The following is a 19,735-nucleotide window of genomic DNA, read 5'->3' as shown; positions in this document are numbered from 1 at the left end:
TATTCGATTTCGGAAATTCTCGTACTGTCTCGTTTTGACGCGTTTCGCCGGCGCAATCGCGGCATCGACGGCGAATTGCGCGACAGCACGCCGACCCGTCGATCCGACGTTCGTTAATTGTCGCGACGGCGAAGTTAAAAACAGCAGATACACGTAGTAGATAGCCGGGGCTTACCTCGCGCGTATCGCAGTTTTCTCTCTCTCTCTCTCTCTCTCTCTCTCTCTCTCTCTCTCTCTCTCTGCCGAGTCCACCGTTACTCCAACGTGAAACATCGCACACGTGCGCCGAGAAAGAAAAATTGTGGGAACAATGCACGAATTCACTGTCCTCGAATGCGCGGAAGTAGCTCGATGGCTGTCCGGTGCTTGCGATTCCGCGTTTCGACCGCATCCGTTAAAAATAACGGATATACCGATCGACTGTTTTTTTAACCTAGTAACAATTACAATTTATAAATGATTGAAAAATGATAATAATAAATATGCGGCTGTTTTTAACATGACATTTAAAAACGCATAAAGAACACTTATTAAGCTATATAAAGAAAAAAAAAATATCTTTTTAATTTATTGCTAAAATAAAATGCACGATATAATTCTTTCGTATTTTTTGTAGCTGTTTATAGTATAAAATAGCTATTTTTTGTGAAGCGGAAAGTTAAATATTTTAGTATAATTCGGTACTTGTCTCATTTTAATTTTCTTGAATTTATTTTACGGTATTCCATTAAAATATTTGCTTCGTGCAATTAGTCCATTAATGCCATTAAAGAAATTAAGAATGAGCTTGGTTATAAATATCTCCGCAATTTCATTAGTTTCATTATAACGCGTTTTGAAGCCGTCGTATATGCATATGATAAATAAAAGATGCTCATTATACATGTTCTGCGTTAATAGTACGAGCGTATGAACACCGTTTTTCCGTCCACTATTTTTCACACGTAAAACACATGGAGTGCAACAGAAGAACATATGCAATAGAGAAATCGGTACATATGAACCATGCACCAATTAAAACCAACCGTTTTCGTATCTAATTAAAAAGGTTGCGCGCGTATTCATTAAAAATGGAAATGTACAAATATTTTTATGTATATTATATATATAATTCCGCGCGTAGAGTTTTGCATAATATACATTAATTCAGATGTAGAAACGTAAAAGATCATATTAAATGTAGAAGATTACAATGCACATTTTAAATTATTTCCTTCTGCGAACAAAGAGAATAAATTCTAAAATATATTTCTACGATTGACAACGTTATTCATATTTATGTATTTTTTTTTAATAATTTTTTAATAATTAAAACTTCCTTTTTAAAAATAAAATTTAAATTGTTTTCCAGTTTTTTTCTATAAGTTAATAAAGAGATGGATATCAATAATTTTAATTTTGTTAAAAATATTAGTCACCAGAAAAATAAAAATTATATTATGCGAAACTTTTATAATATGTAATATTGTAAATATGCCCTGTTTACATTTTGTAATGAAAAATATATATGTATATTCAATTGATAAAAAATATCAAATAGGAAGAGCGAAATAGAAGTCTGTGTGTGTTTTTATATCATCATTACATTTATTGAAACAGTATTCACGTCGATGAATATTTTTACAATATAGTATTCTATATCGCTTTTTCACTTTTATTCCTGCTCTTTTGATTCATGCTTAAGTTCTCTTATAACATGATACATAATTGATTATGAATTTTATGTACAATGCGGTCTAGTCTCTTACCTATGTAATGTGCAACATTCTGTAAGTATGCAAATCGCGGATATTGATTATCTAGTTTACGAATAGGTAAATTCTCTCGATATTTTTCTGTTTGATCACTTGTTATTCATAGGGATGTAGTATTAAATTTTATAATCGAATCACATTCGCGCTTCGAAAAATCATGGTATATAATCTGTATTGAAAATCGTCAAAACACGAAACATCGCAAATATAAATTTTTTTCCATTAAATTTAGTTCAATTAAATACTTTGATTCGATTAATTGTTTAATAAAGGTGATTTCTCAATTTATAAAATATTTTTTCACTTTGCATTTTCATTATATTTCATATAATTATACCAGTTTCTTCCCCCCCCCCTCTCTCTCTCTCTCTCTCTCTCTCTCTCTCTCTCTCTCTCTCTCTCTCGCTCTCAATGATTCACAACTTTTTGTCCGGAATATATGATTCGATTTATTTAGTATAACAAAAAATTTATATATAAAATGTAAGAACTGCGGTATTTCCCCTCCGATTTTGATGAAAAATTCAGAAATGTTTTTTACCATTTTTAAAAATGAGTAAATTCTAATTGTAGTTTCCAAGCTACATCGTTATAAAAAATCTATGGGTTCTAAGATAAATCGTATTTTATTTTAATCATTATGATATATTTTTTACTCATGTTACATTATATGCGTGATAAACCTTTTACTTAATACTTTACCGCTAGATTCTATATTACGTGCATTGAGTTATTTAATGATCATATCTAAGGTCTTGCTTTCTCTCTCATATTTTTCTTTCCGGGAAATGCGGCTTGAAATGGAACAAATTTGGAAAGTTATTTAGAAACATTCAATTATTTTCACAAGATTGTATCGATTCAATCAAATGTATAAAAAGACAAATAGTTAAGCATTTATATTTTGTGGAATCTGGCAAAAATATCAAATCTGCAATTAAATTGATAAGACTGAAAGACCGCTGTATAATTTTATATTAATACACAAATAAAATTTTAACAGTAAAATTATATTTACTACATACAGAATTATTTGATTGCAAAATATAGTAAGTCCAATTATTCTCCTAAAAAATATTATATTGAAAATTATTAATTTTTTATAAAAAAAGTAAGTATTCTATTACTTATATAATTTATATAACTTGAATATTCTATAAAACATATAAAATGAATAAAATAAATCTAAAGTTTATACATTGTAATATAAATAATTAAATAATATTTTAATAACATATTACAACAATTATTAACAATTATATTTTCTAGAGAATTCGAATAAATTGATATAGCAAAAGGCAATTTATTATTAGTTCTGCAAAAGAATCTTTATCTCATTTGAAATTACATTTTGATCTTTGGAATTATACTTTCAGTACTATTATTATGATACATACTGAATGTTTATTATTAATCTATTTAAATATATTTACGTATTATCTTCCATATAGTCACTTATCTATACACGAGTTTCATCATACATTTTAATATAACATCCGTTATCTGTGATCATTGATGTCCGTTTGATTATATTTTGATTAATCGATAAATTAATTTTGACGAGTTTTGATTTTCGAAAAAAATCACTTTGACATTTCCATGGCAGAATTTGGATGAATTGGGAATGAAGCGATGTATATATTTGGAGGAGAAACATTACTTTCAATAAATTACATTTTAGTTACTAAAACAATAAAACAAGACATTGACATATCGAAGCATTTAGCATAAAAAATTTTATTGTTATATTAAACAAACAGAAATATATCGAGAATAGACCTATTTACTACCATTACTAGAGTGATTAGTTCTAACTGCCTTTTCATTTTTTGTTGGCATAATTCCGTATACTGTAAATATTCTCTCTTTCAATACATAATAAAAACAATCATGTTTTAACATATAGAACTTTTTATAAACTTTTTTATAAATTAAAGATTGATTTTTTCACGATAGTGTCTCTTTACATTTTCAATATAACTCACAATTGTCCAATTATTTATAATTATAGAATATCAAAATTAATTATTTTATAACATGACATTGATTTTCATACATTATCAATCTTACCTTTTTTGTGTAATATCAATCTTACTTCTTTTGTGTAAAGTAAAAACTCTGTTCCAAAATTGTATTTTTGATTTTTAAATGCGCTTTAAAAAAATTAAACTGTTATAAATGTAATGTCATTAAATTCAAAGCATAAATTCACGAAAAGTTTTAATATCACAATTATAACGACAATTGATTAAAATTTACTTTAACGCCAAATAAAGATTTTTCTATATAAATTTTTAATTGTTTAATTGTTTAAACAATTATGTCACATATTAAAAAACTGCGATGTTTGATAAACATCAATTTCGATCTCCAATTTTCGAAAATAATATTTCATTATAATATTAACTCAATAAATATTGAAAGTTTAATTTTAACTATATAATTCGAAATTATTTTTTTGTAAGATCTGACAATCTTTAAAAAAAAAAAATCGCTAGATTGGATTCTTGCTTCAACGATCCTTGCTTCAACAATTCCTTATCAATGCAATTATCTTTCATTAATAAATATTATACGTTTAACAAAATTTGAATTGTCAAATCTGGGCAAAATTATTATGTATAATATACATAATTTATGAAATATACAAAAAATATCTAGTATGTTCGAGATACTGACTTGCGTTTGAGACACAAGATTCAGATAGAACCTTCGCAAATTTACGATTGTACGTATACCGTACAATTAATATTATAACCAATGATACAAGCTATATACAATATTGCCCAGATTAAACGACGGAAAACGATTATCGGTCACGTGGCAATTTCTCGCACGTGCATTGTACTGTACAACAAGGTCACGGCAAACCCTACATATTTATTACTCGTTTTATGTACAAGAGCCTTAATTATCTGATGATTATTACGCAACTAGTTGATAATCGTTAAATTATAAATTTTCGATTCGTGTAATAATTATTTCGTAGCCATCGAACGGATCCAGCCATCGATATTCGATTCGAAAGCGTTGGCAATCGTAACAGATCATGCGATCGATTCGACTCTCTGCCAAACGGCGTCGTTCTATCGGTCGACGTACATGGAATACTACGAGGCCATTACTGAATTAGTTAAAATACAAATTCTAACGGAAGTCTCGCGACAAGAGTACGAGATGAGCGGTTTCTTTTTCTTTTTTCCACTAGAGAGAGTCCACGTAAATTCGTTGAGCCACAGGTTAACATGCCGATTTAATTATTACAAAAGCACAAGTACAAGAGAGTTTCTTTGGCGAACGCTCAACCGTGATGCTATCAGGAATATCGAGAATGATTCGGCAATTTTTTTGCCGCGATGCATTTTAACACGACGATTTCATACAAAAGAGTGGAGTGTCTGTGAAAGATTTTTGTGTTAAAAACGTACGTGCGAAAGATCGTCCGCCACGTCACTGCGTTCTTCACAGGGCTTTGGTCCACTGCACTTCGGTCCGCACTGTGATTCTCTTGTCGTCGCTTCCGAGCACTCGACGAACGGATACGCGCAGCGTGTGACAGCGAGGCGTGAGCTAAAGCGATCTATCGCGGTCGGCCGGGCGATTTTTCCGAGCGTGTTTCGTGATCGTTGAACGCCGCGTTTTCACTTTGGACGTTGTCTCTCCCGACCGTTGGACACGTTTGACTTTCTTTCTTTCTTTTTCTTTTTCTTTCTTTTTTTTTTTTTTTTTTTAAGATGCCCGCAATTCACGACACGGCCGCTCACCTTAACAAATTTGCAACTATGAGTGTGATGCTAGCGAGTAAAATTGTCGGTGCCACACCGCAGCTGCCGCCATGCTGCATCGCCGCCGGATGTTCGCCTGCAAGAACAGAAACGTATAAATCGACTTTAATCCATCTGGTCTCTATTTTGTTTTGTGCAGTAATAAGCTCGTTCAATAATTCGCATTGTCTTCCATCTAAAACTTGTATTTGTATTTGTATTTTGTATTATATTTGCATCTACTTCTCGAAGATAGATTCTCATGTATTTTGTTGTATAATATTCATAAAATAAACGTTAAAATAATTTTTTAGTAATTAAATCTTTTTAACATTTTACATGTTTGTAGAAAATATAAAAACATAAACATCAGTATTTGCTAAAATAACATGATTGTTTAGTAAAAATTTAAAAAATACGTATCATTCACATTTAAGTATCAAAATAGTGAGAGAAGTAATTATTTTGGAAGATAATAACAGAATCAAATATTAAATTTGAATATCTTCATGTAATTTGTAATATATATTCATACATTCTGCGATTAATAATTGATTATTATACCATTTGATAGTTGAAGAAGTAATATAGAAACATAGAAAAGAAGTAACATAGAAAATTGTTCGCACGGGGAGTTGAAGCAAATTCTATTATTCTATATAGTTAATTCTATAAACCATGTCACGGTCTCTTCGCATTGAATATTATCTCGAGTAGCTACATAACGCAGGAGTTTAATTGTGCAGCCCTAATTAAATTCACAATGTAGGTTAATCGTTCGTATAACGCGTTAAACGCTAAGTAGGAACTTCCCGGCCTAACGACAATCTCATAACCAGATTCCATATAATGTAAAATAATTGGAAAAATAAAATGTCATAATAGTAGGCTCTTGTACTTTAGCGTGTATTATAATAAAAATTTAAAAAGATTAACGTTTTTGTTCTAAAGAATATATATTTTTAATTTGCATAAATCAAATTTATATTAAATTCTAAACATTGTTGGCAAATAAGGTATTCTAATATATTATTCTTATAAAAAAAATATGGTATTGATATAAATTAACATTACAAAGGAAACTATAACAATATTTTTGCATAATAATAATAGATATACATGTAATATACATGTTGTATTTTTCTTAAAGCGTTGATGATAGTTTGACACTTAATCATATGATATTATATATTATCTCTTTACTTATATCGTTGCAAATTTTTTTAATAATACAACAATATAATATTCAACGTACTTTTTATAAATTTTATTCTCTCGAGCAATTTTCAAATTTTTAATACAACTCAAAATGTTGCTTTCTATATTTTCCAGTAAAATCATTTACGTCATCCTCCATGCCATTTCGCAATACTACGTTTACGATAGAATTTATAAAAGCGACCGTGCAATTTTCACGTGTTACTATAAAGTTTCACGTCATGGCAGAAGGGAATAACGCGCTTAACGTACGTAAGGCGCGCTACCGAAGGGTAAAACGCGTGTCGTGGTACGAACTCCGAGTGAAATATCGTTTTGTTCGGCAATAACAGCGGCAGCTACAGCGAGGTAGCACATTCGAAACAACGGCGGAAGCAACAATTTCGCGTTCTATGACGACGGCGCGCGGTATCGCCGCGTTGCGTGTAACATTCGGCGGCAATAAAGATAATCACGGGTCCGGCGCGGCGGCCGGTCCCTTCGGTAGGTAAGGCCGCAATTTACGAGCAAATTGAAAAGCTCATCGAGCGGAGTTTATCGTTACGCCCCGTTTACCTGGGCCGTTATCGAAAAAAAATGACACCGGCCCGACACTCGAAATGTCGACGGCGAGCACGGCCGACGTGCGTAATTGCGTTAATGCGCGGATAGTACGTGCCGGAACGGATAGCCCCCGGGTCGCGTACGGGTTTATCGGGAAATAATTGAAATTTGCGGTCAATTTTGCAGAGTAATCAGCTGTGTTTGAAATAACGTCGATGGCCAATGCGCCGACCGCCGCGACCGGGTGCGCCCTATAAATTAATTATGCAGACGAACTGCGCCGCATTAATTTTCATCCGGCACCGGAAGCTGCCGCTCTACGAGCCTGGCGCGCGCTCACCGGGCGTTTCCGGACGAAAGTGGGCGCGATCGATGTCTCGATGGGTTCGAAGGGTGGAAAGCGCGCCGCGGCCGTGCGGGGGCAGACAGCGCGAGGGTTGCGTGGAAACAGGGGTAGAGGGGGAGGGGAGCTTCGTCGAAGAAAGCTTGTTAAGTTCTGCAATTCGATTGCCGTGCAAACGCGCGGTGTACACGACGGGTGGCCTGTTGCCTAGTCGCCAGAGGGGTTTGTTGATTTTTGTAGTCCCCGACGTGGGGTGCTATGAATTCGAAAACATTAATTTAATCAGAGAGTGAAGAGAGGCCACCGTACTGGTATTGTAAATTTATTGCGTTGTTGGCCAGGACGCATGTAGCATTGGTGTCGAAATGAAGCGAAACGAAAGTTGCGGAATATCGATGCAGTCTTCTTTCACTGAATATTGAATGGATCACGTCACGCGAATAAAATTATGATGATGTAATATCTTCAGGAAAATCTTCACAAAATCGATCAAATCGATTCAATTTTTATATCATATGTAATCATAACTATTCTTGTGATCGTTATAAAATATTACGTTTTCGAAGATTTTTAATATTTAAACATTTTGATAGCTAAATATTAAAATAAAATTCTGTTTGTTCTGTCTGTTGGATAAAATTTAGTTGTAAAATTTTTACTGAAAGATAAAATATTATGTTATATCAAATTTTAAAATTTAGAGACAAATAGTTCTATTAAAAAAAAAAAAAATCAATTTCGGATTACACAAATCTCACTATATAAACTTAGTATTAATTTAAAATTATTTTATATATTTGCCATATATCCCGGTGTTTTAAAAAGTTCCTCTCGTTGCGAATTTTATTAAAGTTTATTTATCAAATATTTATAGTAGATTCTTTGATCAGCTTTGATCATATCAAAGGATGCGCGAAGGATGTTTATTTCGAACAGCTGCAGTTGCAACGCGAGTTCCGTGAGTCGCGTGCCGGCGCTGCAAGCTCGCAATGATTGACAGCTTGGATTGGTGAACTTGCCGAACAAGATATTACATGTGTTATCGCGAGCGCTGCCGGCTGACAATAGATCAAAAGCGAGAGTATGCGTGCGGCGCCGAGTACTTGCTACGACTCCAATATACGAGCCTGTCAAACTTTATGACGGGGGATTTCGATACTTGATGAATGAACGCATGTCGTCCCTTTCGAATGTCACATTTCAGGAGGCTGCTGGCTTCCTGTCGCCAAACTTGCGTCGCAAATATATGAGCGTTTATTGATGTGAAATTTGTTGATCGCGCGCACACAATTCCGCTGGAAAATTTTCCTACTATTCCTGAAAACTTCCTATCGGACAAATTTTCTCGAAAAAAATCGCACGATCGCACGATAATGAAAAGAGTGATATTTTAAATTTCTAAATTCCGCGGAAAAAATGGTACGTCAAATTCAATTTCTGCAGAAATATATTGTAATAGTAAAACGCATGAAGTATCGAAAAAGATTAGAATCTCATTTGATACTCAATCGAACAATAAAAAAAATTTTAATGTTGACTAATACGATTATTAACAATTGATGTATGTAACATATATTTAATAGATTAGGTTAAGTAAAAAAGAAACAATAATGTTAAAAAATATGCTAAAATAAAAATCATTGAGATGAATTTGATAATCATATACTAATAAATTTTTTAATTTTTAACATTCTAATAAACTTTTATATTTTTATATACATTTAAATATTATCATTTATAATATTATCATTGCGAAATCAAAACATTACAATTAGTAAAATACATTATAATGCATAGTTGCATATTTGATTGAAATGAGATTCGAAATTAGAGAGAGGGAGAAAAGAGAGAGACACCGGACACTTTTTTCCCAAAACAAATGTCATGTAAATCCGGTTGCGCTTTAATCGAAAATAAGTGGTTAACCATGAATTCTGATCGAATCGCGTGATGTGGTGGACGTGAAAATGCGATATTACAAGAATGCCGACATGGAAATGTTTATACGCCAGGCTTGGAGATTTTTCCACATGCAATGGCTCTTAAATGTGCATGTGCACGTGACGTTTATCGAAGAGCATGCACATGACGCAGCAAGCCCGATTCAATTCGCGCGTGCTTCCTCGACGTGAAGAAAAAAGAAAAGGAAGCCATACAAAGAAGAGAAAGATCCGACTATATCGAATCGATCGAATTATGTGGCACAAGAAACAGCTTATGTAGTAAATAAAAAAAGTCGCGAGCTCTCCATTCTCGATTTTACTAAATAATAACTTTACGATATATTACGATTTATTGCGACAATAAAGAAGAAATTGCTGATCTATTCAATAACATTAAGGTAATAGTGTTAGTGTTTGGATAAAATATTGCAATTTGGTATTCCTATTATTTGGTTAGTTTTGTTGCATAAGCGAATTACATTGTAACGTGGAACGCATAAACTGTCGAGAACTTGCCTCTGACTTTGTTTATCAAGAGTCTGGCTTGCAAGCGGCGTATCGTGTTTGCTGAATAGAAATTAATTGATCTTTAAAGCAATAAACTTCCAATTTAAACGCAGCAGCAGTTTCACGTTTCATGTTTAATTGCCAGCACGATATAATTTGCAGCATATCGTTTCTCGTTGCTCTTATGAAAACAATGAGCAAAAAAAAGAACGTATTTGATACGGTACAACAACACACGACTAATCGTTATATTTATCTCATTTATAGCAATAAAACTCGTCACGTGATCGTAGCTCACTTTGGGTGAAGATTTAGCAAATTTTCACGTCATACAGAATCAGCTTGGCGAATAATGGCTCGTGATATATGGAGATTCCAAGCCAAGGGTTATCTGAAAATTTCAACCGCGGATATTCAGACATTTCCATCGCGATATGTCATTAAAGCAGCTCTGTGAGTATTATTCGCATATCCGAATGCCGGGTACGTCGCGAGAGGCGAGAGATGATGTGTGCCGCCGGATAAGTCCGCCTCATAGAGAAAAAAAGAATTCGCTTACCATTCAGCACGTGGACCATTACGCTCGCTGGATTCGCGTTGCTAGGGATGCAGGTGTAATTTCCGCTGTCGGTCAATCTGGCCTGTGTCACCAGTAGTCTGCTTGTCGTCCCAGTATCCGTTTTCTCCGTCTCCAGGGAAACCCCGCCCCTGCGGTGTACACTGAATTATCGCAGATACTTTGGCGCCGTTCTCGTCACACACATTGCTACTTTGTCATTAATTCTCTCTGCAGGGAGGAGGCGCAGCTTACAGAACGAAACGTCGGCAAAAAGCGTAATCGTGTAAAACGTATACACGTATATAAACTGCAACGCGAGCTCGTTCGCAACGCGTTATCAAACGTTTGCTGATAAATGTGCGCAAATAAAGCGTGTATAAATAAAAGATTTATTCGCGTGAGATGTCTTCCTATAAAACTGATGTACGAGATAGGCTAAAGACGCGAATCTAATTGCAAATCTGTCATAATATTTTTAATGACTGACGTATGATTGTTCTTCGGCGTTGCAAATAATATATTTTGTCATCACTGCAGAGAGACAGAGAGAGAGAGAGAGAGAGAGAGAGAGAGAGAGAGAGAGAGAGAGAGAGAGAGAGAGAGAGAGAAAAGGAAAGAAACTACTTTCATAGTTTTTCGCACAAAACATTATCTAAAGTAATCCCGAACAAAATTGCCGGATCAAAGGTCGTTTGCTTTTTCGACTCTTGATAACCCTTCTCCGAGTTAAGGGGCTGACGAAAAGATTAAAGACGGGATACTCCGACGCTTTCCGCTCGATCGGCGATACCGCAAAGTAGCGACCCGAAAAACCGGCCAAAGCTTTCCTCCTCGAGAGAAACTTGCGAAACATCTGGGATTTCGTCGATTATGCGATAACCTCCACGATCAAATGGGAAATGTTATCTGTATACGTGTGTACGTGGGGGGGGGGGGAGAAGGAAAAGGGGTGCAGAAGAGCGAAGCTGCGAGACTCAATTCTTGCAGTTTGTACCTGGGACTGTCGAAATCTACCACGGCTCCTCCGTGATGCCAGGAAACGCTACTGGGGGGTGTACTTCGCACATTCACTTCACATGTGAGGCTTATCGTGCTACCCTTCTTCACGTAGACGTCTTCCGGCCCCAGGATCGTCGCCTGAGCAGCTGCAACATATATCAGAAATCGTACGTTTAAATATTCCACATCTGCAGCCATCTATATTAAATAACTGTCATCGGAATGAAAATATCAAATCGTGCCTTTTATCGATATTCATTCATTGTGCTTGCATGATTTAAAATTTTACGGAAGCGAAATATTGCTCTACTTGTTTCATTTATATAAAATTGTAAAGCATAAAGTAATACGATAACTCAATATGGTTAAAGCAGTGAATATGGCTGCGGTATTTTTTATATTAATAAAATTAATTGATACAAATTCTCTTTCTATGCTTTCTATGCTTTCTATTCGTATGAAAAACGTTGTGGATTTTTAAAATGCAATGTTATAAATTACAATAGATTATATATTACAAGTCTATATTATCAAGAAAAGTAATTTATTATATTTGCCAATTTTCTAACTTGGTAAAAAAATTGCAAAATAAATATGTATAATAAATATGTACTTGCAATTAATATAAGTAACGTTCTATGTTATACGTATATTAAAAAAATAATTTTGTGTTTATATCAATTCAATTAGAATATTATGTTGCATTTGAATCGCTAGTATTATTAATATTATTCGTTTAATATTATTGTTTTCACTCAGAATCCACATTATATATTTAAAAATAATGTGGAATATAATTAAACGAATTAATATAAACTATATTTCTGCGCGTTAAATTTCTATTTTGAAAATTTTTTTTCCTGTTTAAATTTTAAATATTTTAATAATTTTATAAATTATTTGACTATTTCAAACTTACGATATTATCAACAATTATCAACAAAAATAAAATTTGTATGCAATAATAAATTAAAATTAAAATAGATTAATTAATAAATATATTATTTATGGATTGTTGAGAGCAACAAGACAATATTTAAGAAGAGAATAAGAAAAAAAAAGTAATGTATAAAAATAAACACATATATATTTGTCATTATCAATAATATCTGCACGAAAAGAAAAAATGTGCTTCAATTCATACTTACTTATTAATTAAATTGTCGCTGCAGATATCTTAAAAAGTTTATGCAAAATAAATACATAAAATATATATATAAAGTCACGAGAGGTCAACCAGAAGATAATTTAATTTTTCACATGCAAATCTTTGAGCGTAGCTCTACATAAAATTACACATCAATTAACTATCATTAACAGCCAAAATCTACAAGTCTAAATAAGTTGAGGCTGTTCAAATATTGGCCAGAAGATATTCTCATTACGTTCGCGCATGGAGTTTTCACCGTTTGAAAAAAAGTTCTCGCACACGGTTCGACCCCCAACGTTTAACGTATGGTATATTTACGACGTGCAATATTACGGCAGAAAATTAGCACGCGTTAGCGTCAGCTGTATCTGCAAAAAAAAATATTTGCTGACAGTCCCGGGTAATGACACCTAAATGAAATGCCTGTTTCATCCTCTTCATACATACGACGACCTCAACTCATTGGCAAACGAAACTTATCAAGTTTGCTTACAAATATAAAAGAAAAAATGTTATGGCATGTAATTATACGTCGCAAATAATACTTCTAGCAGCTAGCAAATTCAATAGCTTGGAAAAGGAGTCTGCTCTTTGCGTGAATCTAACCTGAGTTGAACGTCCGGTGAATGGCGTTTGGTGTGGTGATGGCAGGGACAGGGGCACTTTCTGGAATGGGAGGACAGAAAAGATATCGAGTTAATCGATTTCGTCAAGATCTATTGTTTCAAGATTGGGAATTCAACTAATGTTGAAAATACTATCGGTATATATGAATCACGTATGCCTGCGAAATATCCATTAAAGAATATTTTTTTTTTTAATGTTGTTTTCCTCTTTCTTTTCTATCGTCCGTTTTATGCATGTAAGTCGAGATTGTGAAGATTCTGTAATCCAACATTTTAAAAATGTGTGTCCTAATAAAATATTTGAATACATGAAAATATAACGAGCTTATAAATTCCCGTTGAAAAAATTCCATATCCACATTTAAGCGATAATCAAAGTATAACAATCAAATTAATTAATAAATAAATATATTGCCATTTTTAAACATCTATGTAAATGTTTAAATATTTGGTTAAATATTGATATATACACAATGAATTCTGTAGCTATCTCGTTCCCGGAAACACATATAAATAAATTTTATTATTAAAGAAATTTTAATTATCAAAATATTTTATAAGTATTTGTTGTATCAAGCGATTATATAATATGTACACATATACACATAAATATAGGTACTTTACGTATTGAAAGACGAAATCGATATTGTGCGCTGGTAATTAAAGTAACTGAGATATTACTCGATGCTGCGATTACTCGATCAGAGAAATAGATGCAACAAAGCTAACCGATAACTTTAGGATACTCTTCACGTGACAGACATGCAAGCGGAAGCATTAATCATTTTGGTCATGCTGGTGCGTATTCGAGTTATCCAGCAGTGTCATTCCTGATCAATCAGGTGATAGACACTTATGAAAGCGTTCAACTATTCTTTCACCTATCGTAAATTACGCAAAATATATTTACAATGGTATAGAGTCATTACGGAATCTAATTTAACCCTTTCACAGTCTCTTGCTTTTAATTAAAATTATTAAAATTTCATATTATAATAATTTGATACATTGCAGTATATTAAATTATAATTAAATATGTATTCTGATTTATAAAATATACATGTAAATATAATGTAATATATTAATCATACTTGCATAATGTTAAAAATTAAGAAAAAGAAACTTTAATATATCAACATATTTTTAAATATAACTTATTTTTCTTTTTTTTTTTTTGTTTTCTCCTGTGATAAAACTTATTTACGTACGTTTGTCTGGAATTAAGCGATCCATGAAAGGGTTATCTGGCAAATTTCTAGAGATTTTACGAGCTTGATTTTACCTTCGACTTTTAACATGAAGGCTAAGTTCATTTTGGGCTCGGTGTTAACCTGGCATTCATAAACCCCGGCGTCCCGTGGTTGAACATACTCGATCCTCAGCGTCCATTCGTCGGATGCTTCTGGGTGCTTAACAGAAAATCTTGCATCCCCCGTGTAAGCGAGGGTCGATGACGTCAGGATATGCAAATCCCTCTTACGTATCCAGGAGATCTACAAGCAAAGTGAATGCCCGATTAGATTGCATCCGCCCGAGTTCCGACCATTGATTTGCCTATGAATAATTGATACGATTATCGCAATTGCACACCTATTCTCTTAGAAAAATATTATATCATTTGTAATAATATTATAATAAATTGCACTTAAATGTTAATTTAATTTTAATATTGATGAAAAGCTTAAATGAGCTATATAAAAAAATTTCTAGTTTATATTTAGAAAGTTTATATTTTTAAGAGGACTTAATATGTCTTAGATAAATTAATTTTAAGTAAAAATATTGTTTTACACTATGTAGATATTTTTAGGACACATGTTTTGGAATCTATATCAATATACAGAGTGGCAGCAGGACAAGAGTGATCGAATCCAGGCGACCTCAATTCATCAGATGATGGCAATTAGTCGTTAGCGCGATTAATCGATTCCCGGTTAATCGGTACCCAACTATCCATTTATTTGATCAATTATGTCATCCGTCATTAACCCGTGATACTACTGTCTATTACGCTTTAAAAAGCAACGTTCATTTCCAGCCGTTTTAGCTGTCATTCAATTGTTAGAGGAAATATTTCGAATTTAACAATAACTTCCGTGGCCGCGTAGGCGTGTAATGCGCCGACGATTCGATCGGTTCAGTTGTCCATTGTTACAATGCTTCCTGCACAAACACGCGTAATGTGTAATGTTTCGTTCACGCAAACGTTAAATATTGTCCCTCCGTGTCGCATATAAATATTCCGTTCTATCGATTCCGTCATCAATTGTTGATCGATCGAGCACGTTGCCTGTGATAATAAGTGAATTATCACACCGTTACATCAAAATTGCAATGTAATCTGAAATTTGTAGCAGCTTGGTGCATACATGTCAGCATGTATGGCATTACAAATGAGGTATTACATTTTCGCGGTTTACAACATCGCCTATTAAGCGCGATAATAAACGGTTTTCGCGGTTTAACCTTTCGGATTTTGCGGATTATCACGTCATAATCGTGGTAATATCAAACGATGATACATGTATGTATGGGTTATGCTTTAAATATATATATATATATATATATATATATAGTTAAGAATTAAATTGCCAGAATTATTCTAATTTTACAATACAATACTGTATCTTATATTTCTTCGGAAACGAACCAAGTCATTTTGAAATCCAATAACTATTCTATTCATCTTTCGCAATAAAAATGTATTATCGAATAAATTGCGGAACGATTTCAATCATCATTTCATTCAATCGCAAATTGCACAATGCCCCTCTCTTGAACGATGCCATATATGAATGTAATACAAAACAGGAGTTTCCCCAACTCGAGGGAAATCTTGCCAGACGATCGTGGCGAATCATTTTATCGAATCGCTTGAATCCGTTCGAATGCTTTGAGCCGACGCAACATCGGTATTGTAATCGATAGCAATGGTGCACGTATAACGACCGGATTGGAAAAACGCATTAAGTCTCCCTCGGTCCACGGAGATAGCATTTGAGACAGCCGTTAAAGGTTGTCTCCAAGCCACCCCGACAATTATAGAAGTACGTGCTTTCGACCAACACAAGGCGTCCTCTACATCCCTCCCAACGTCGCTAGGACTTCCAGCCCTAGCAACGGGGAATCATTAAACGTATGGTCTTTCCAGATGGAGAATGCTCTCCCCCTCTCATTAATTATTCCCCATCGCACCCTTCTGGAAGGTACCATGGATCTATAAAGTGACACGATCCTATCGCGCAAAAGAAAAGCATTGGATAGATAAAGGGTATTAAATGATTGATAAAGGTCGATCTTTTGATCCAACATGTTATATGATAAACCGAACTTATTCCATTTTCTATTATCGTACTCGGGCTGTTCTTCATCTTCTCATTTGGAAAAAAAGAGATAGGATATTTCACACTTTTTACATTCGTCATATCAATTCCTCACAGAATATTTGGATATAAGATGTAAAAATATAAACTATTAAAATATTATCAAATTATATATTATTTCTCGCTGTAAAGTATATATATATATAATACATTCCACCAATGCTATTATAGTTAAAAAGTATTATAGTTAAAGAATAAAAATTATATTTAATTATATTTCTATGTTTACGATTTGCTAGAAATATCATAAAATTACTTAAATTATTATATTTAATTTTTACTATATTTTAAATTTTCCGCAGAATTTATTTTCAATTAATTTATATAAAATTGTAAAGTAAATTCTAGTAATTCCAAGCTTGAAAATGTCGCGATAACGATCTATCTAGAATTGATAGTAATCGCAAAGGCCGACTATAATTTTCCCAAAGCGTTTAAGTCCAAGAAGGGAAGAAATGGAAGGCTTTTAGGTATAAATTAGAAATACGCTCGCGTATCCTTGCACGTTTATTTTATCGTCTACAGCTCCCCTCCCCTCTATCCTTCTCACTCTTCTGCCTCCTTCTCGCATCGTTATCGTTTCGAGCCTTTTATATCTACAATGCACCTCCGTCGGGGAAAATTAAATATTCTCCAACTTCTACATTTTGCCCCTCGGGGTCAAAATCCTTCGTAACTTAGCCACGAAAATCTTATAGTTCCGAACTCTCAACTTGCAACCGAGATTACAAGAGCAGAAATGTTACGTGCTCGACGCGTCGTTTTATTGCGATGATAATATGATAAATAAATGGGTTATTCAGTATGCGTTATTCAAAACATTCAACTTTCAAAATATTTTACATTTAATTAATCATTATTAGTAGTAAATAGATAAATGCTTTGAATAGATTGAACACCCCATTTATTTATCGTACTACCACCACATGACGCGAAAATATGTCGAGCACGTAACATTCCTGTTCTCGTAATTTCGGTTGCAGATCGTTAGCTTACATAACTTGTACTGCTAATAATGATTAATTATAAATATAAAATTTTTTTTCTTTTTTTTAATAATAACAACTTACCAACATAATATAAGCATATAAGATATACACACCTACATCATAAACTAGAAGAAGAAGTTTTAATATCTACTTTTTTAAATTTTTCCCTCTTTTTTTTATTCTTGTTTTATTATCAGAAAAACAAAAGGAATGGATAAGAAAGAAACGTTTCATTCCCGAGTCAAAATTGACAGGCAAATTTGACGTAAAACAACATCTGTGTAGCTTTTATTTCAATAAAGTGAAATAAAGTAAATAATTATATATCTCCTTAAAAATCTCACAATAAATGCACAGCTTTTAAACCTCAAGTTAAGCTATTTAAAATTGAAGTAAAATTTTCACATGACACGTCTCTAAGAACAATCGACGCAATCTGCGGCAAAATAATCAAATTCGTCCCACACAATTTCCAAGCGCAAGAACACTTCGCTATTCCTAGGCAAGAGAAATTACGAGGCAAGAAAAGACGGCGCTCGCAATGTGACAGTCTTAGAAATCAGCGTGTACGAATAGTGAAAGGAATGGGAAGGCATCCCTCTCGCGTGTTCCACTATGGACTTTTTGCTTGTCTCTCTGGCATCCTACAGGAATATCCGGTGAGAGAAAGAGGGAGAGTGCAAGCTTACGACGAACTAGGCGGTACATAAAACATACCCAAGCACAATTTGCCGGGCGGTAAGCAGTGTAAGCGAGCTTTCAGTGGTTCTGACCTTTCGTTGCCGCCACGAAGATCTACCATTTTCTGCTTAGGTCAACTCGAAAGCGCTTTGGAAACGCGTCTCTTTGTACGGTTATATGACCGCGCTCGTCGTTCAGCGATCTCGATTTCCCTTTAATTCGCAACCGGATAGAAGGAGGCGGATTGTACGCGCATATAACTACTGAGAGCGGATGCAATTTGGCGCAAAGCGGAAACGTATTCAAAGCACATGAATGGCAGTTAATCCTATTTTTTTCTGAGAAATTTTCCTTTGATGCTATTTTAAATAACGCTCAACTGATGTATATGACATTTATTTGTGAATATTTAATGATTTGCGGAGGAGATGATATTCAAGATTCAGAATATGACAATAATTTCTTTCACGAATTCCGAATTTTAATGTCACGCAGAAAAATTTCTACCTCCTAAAATTCCCTTATTTTTTTATGTGCTTCCTTATTTTTTTTTTTTTTTTAATAATGATATTTTCCCGCCATGAAAAACCATGAACCTTTCATCAAAATTTTCTTAGATATTTACTGTAATCCGATGTAAAAGCTTTCTAACATAGGTATAAGGTGACTCGCTAAAGATGCGAATGTGTTGCATGTAGGAACTAGAGATAAATTCTATTTACGGAGTCTCGATGTACAGTAGTCGCACTTTTGCACAAGTTGGTCGACGTGTCGTGTCACAGCTCGAGTCTCCGTTTCTTTTTCTTGCTTTTTTCGTGGAGTTTTCGTGGGATCTCGGGATGCAGTCGGGCATGTCGATCAATTTGGTCGAGACAGTTTGTATCCGGTCGGTTTTGTTTCGAGCGCGAACTAACAGACGCACGACAATATCGACTGACGCAAGTTAAATAAAAGAGAGAAAAGTGAAAAGAAGAAGAACTGCTTGAAGACTTCGACATAATTCATACGCATCAATTTTTAATGATGGTACTGACACCTTTGATATGCTTTATTGTATATGTCATTTTATATGTCAAGAGAAATATTCAAAGGTCTCACTTTAGCATGTATATTTAATGACGTACAAGTATTGAAATATTTTGTATATTTACGCAAATACATAAAATATTTTTATGTATAATATTATTACGAACATATTAAACAAAAACAATAAAAAATAAATTATAACGTGCACCAAAGAAATATCTATTTAAGAAATTAAAAAAATCAATAAATA

General features: G+C 33.6%; 1 protein-coding gene across 7 annotated transcripts in view; it reads right to left on the bottom strand.

Moving 5' to 3' along the window:
- Window positions 1-19,735, bottom strand: part of LOC105424865 (protein amalgam) — a 270,737-nt gene that overhangs the window by 45,368 nt on the left and 205,634 nt on the right. For 3 of the 7 annotated variants that reach the window (XR_016140761.1, XR_016140763.1, XR_016140762.1), the window contains exons 4-7: window positions 14,689-14,899; window positions 13,387-13,446; window positions 11,626-11,776; window positions 10,632-10,792 (exon numbers count right to left, since the gene is read on the bottom strand). Coding sequence is in view for 2 of the 7 variants with exons in the window: in XM_089082921.1 (XP_088939047.1) it covers window positions 5,515-5,615; window positions 10,632-10,792; window positions 11,626-11,776; window positions 13,387-13,446; window positions 14,689-14,899 (684 nt within the window). In the remaining 5 variants the exon portion in view is untranslated. Of the gene's footprint in view, window positions 1-5,446; window positions 5,616-10,631; window positions 10,793-11,625; window positions 11,777-13,386; window positions 13,447-14,688; window positions 14,900-19,735 lie in introns of those variants that run through there. The other 4 variants (XM_089082921.1, XR_016140764.1, XM_089082922.1 and 1 more) reach the window with 4 other exon arrangements.

Source organism: Pogonomyrmex barbatus, unplaced genomic scaffold (genome assembly GCF_055798465.1).
Source record: "Pogonomyrmex barbatus isolate J1 unplaced genomic scaffold, ASM5579846v1 scaffold6, whole genome shotgun sequence".
NCBI lineage: Eukaryota > Metazoa > Arthropoda > Insecta > Hymenoptera > Formicidae > Pogonomyrmex > Pogonomyrmex barbatus.
The sequence above is the reverse complement of the archived record's forward strand: the minus strand, read 5'-3'. Positions and strand labels throughout refer to the sequence as shown.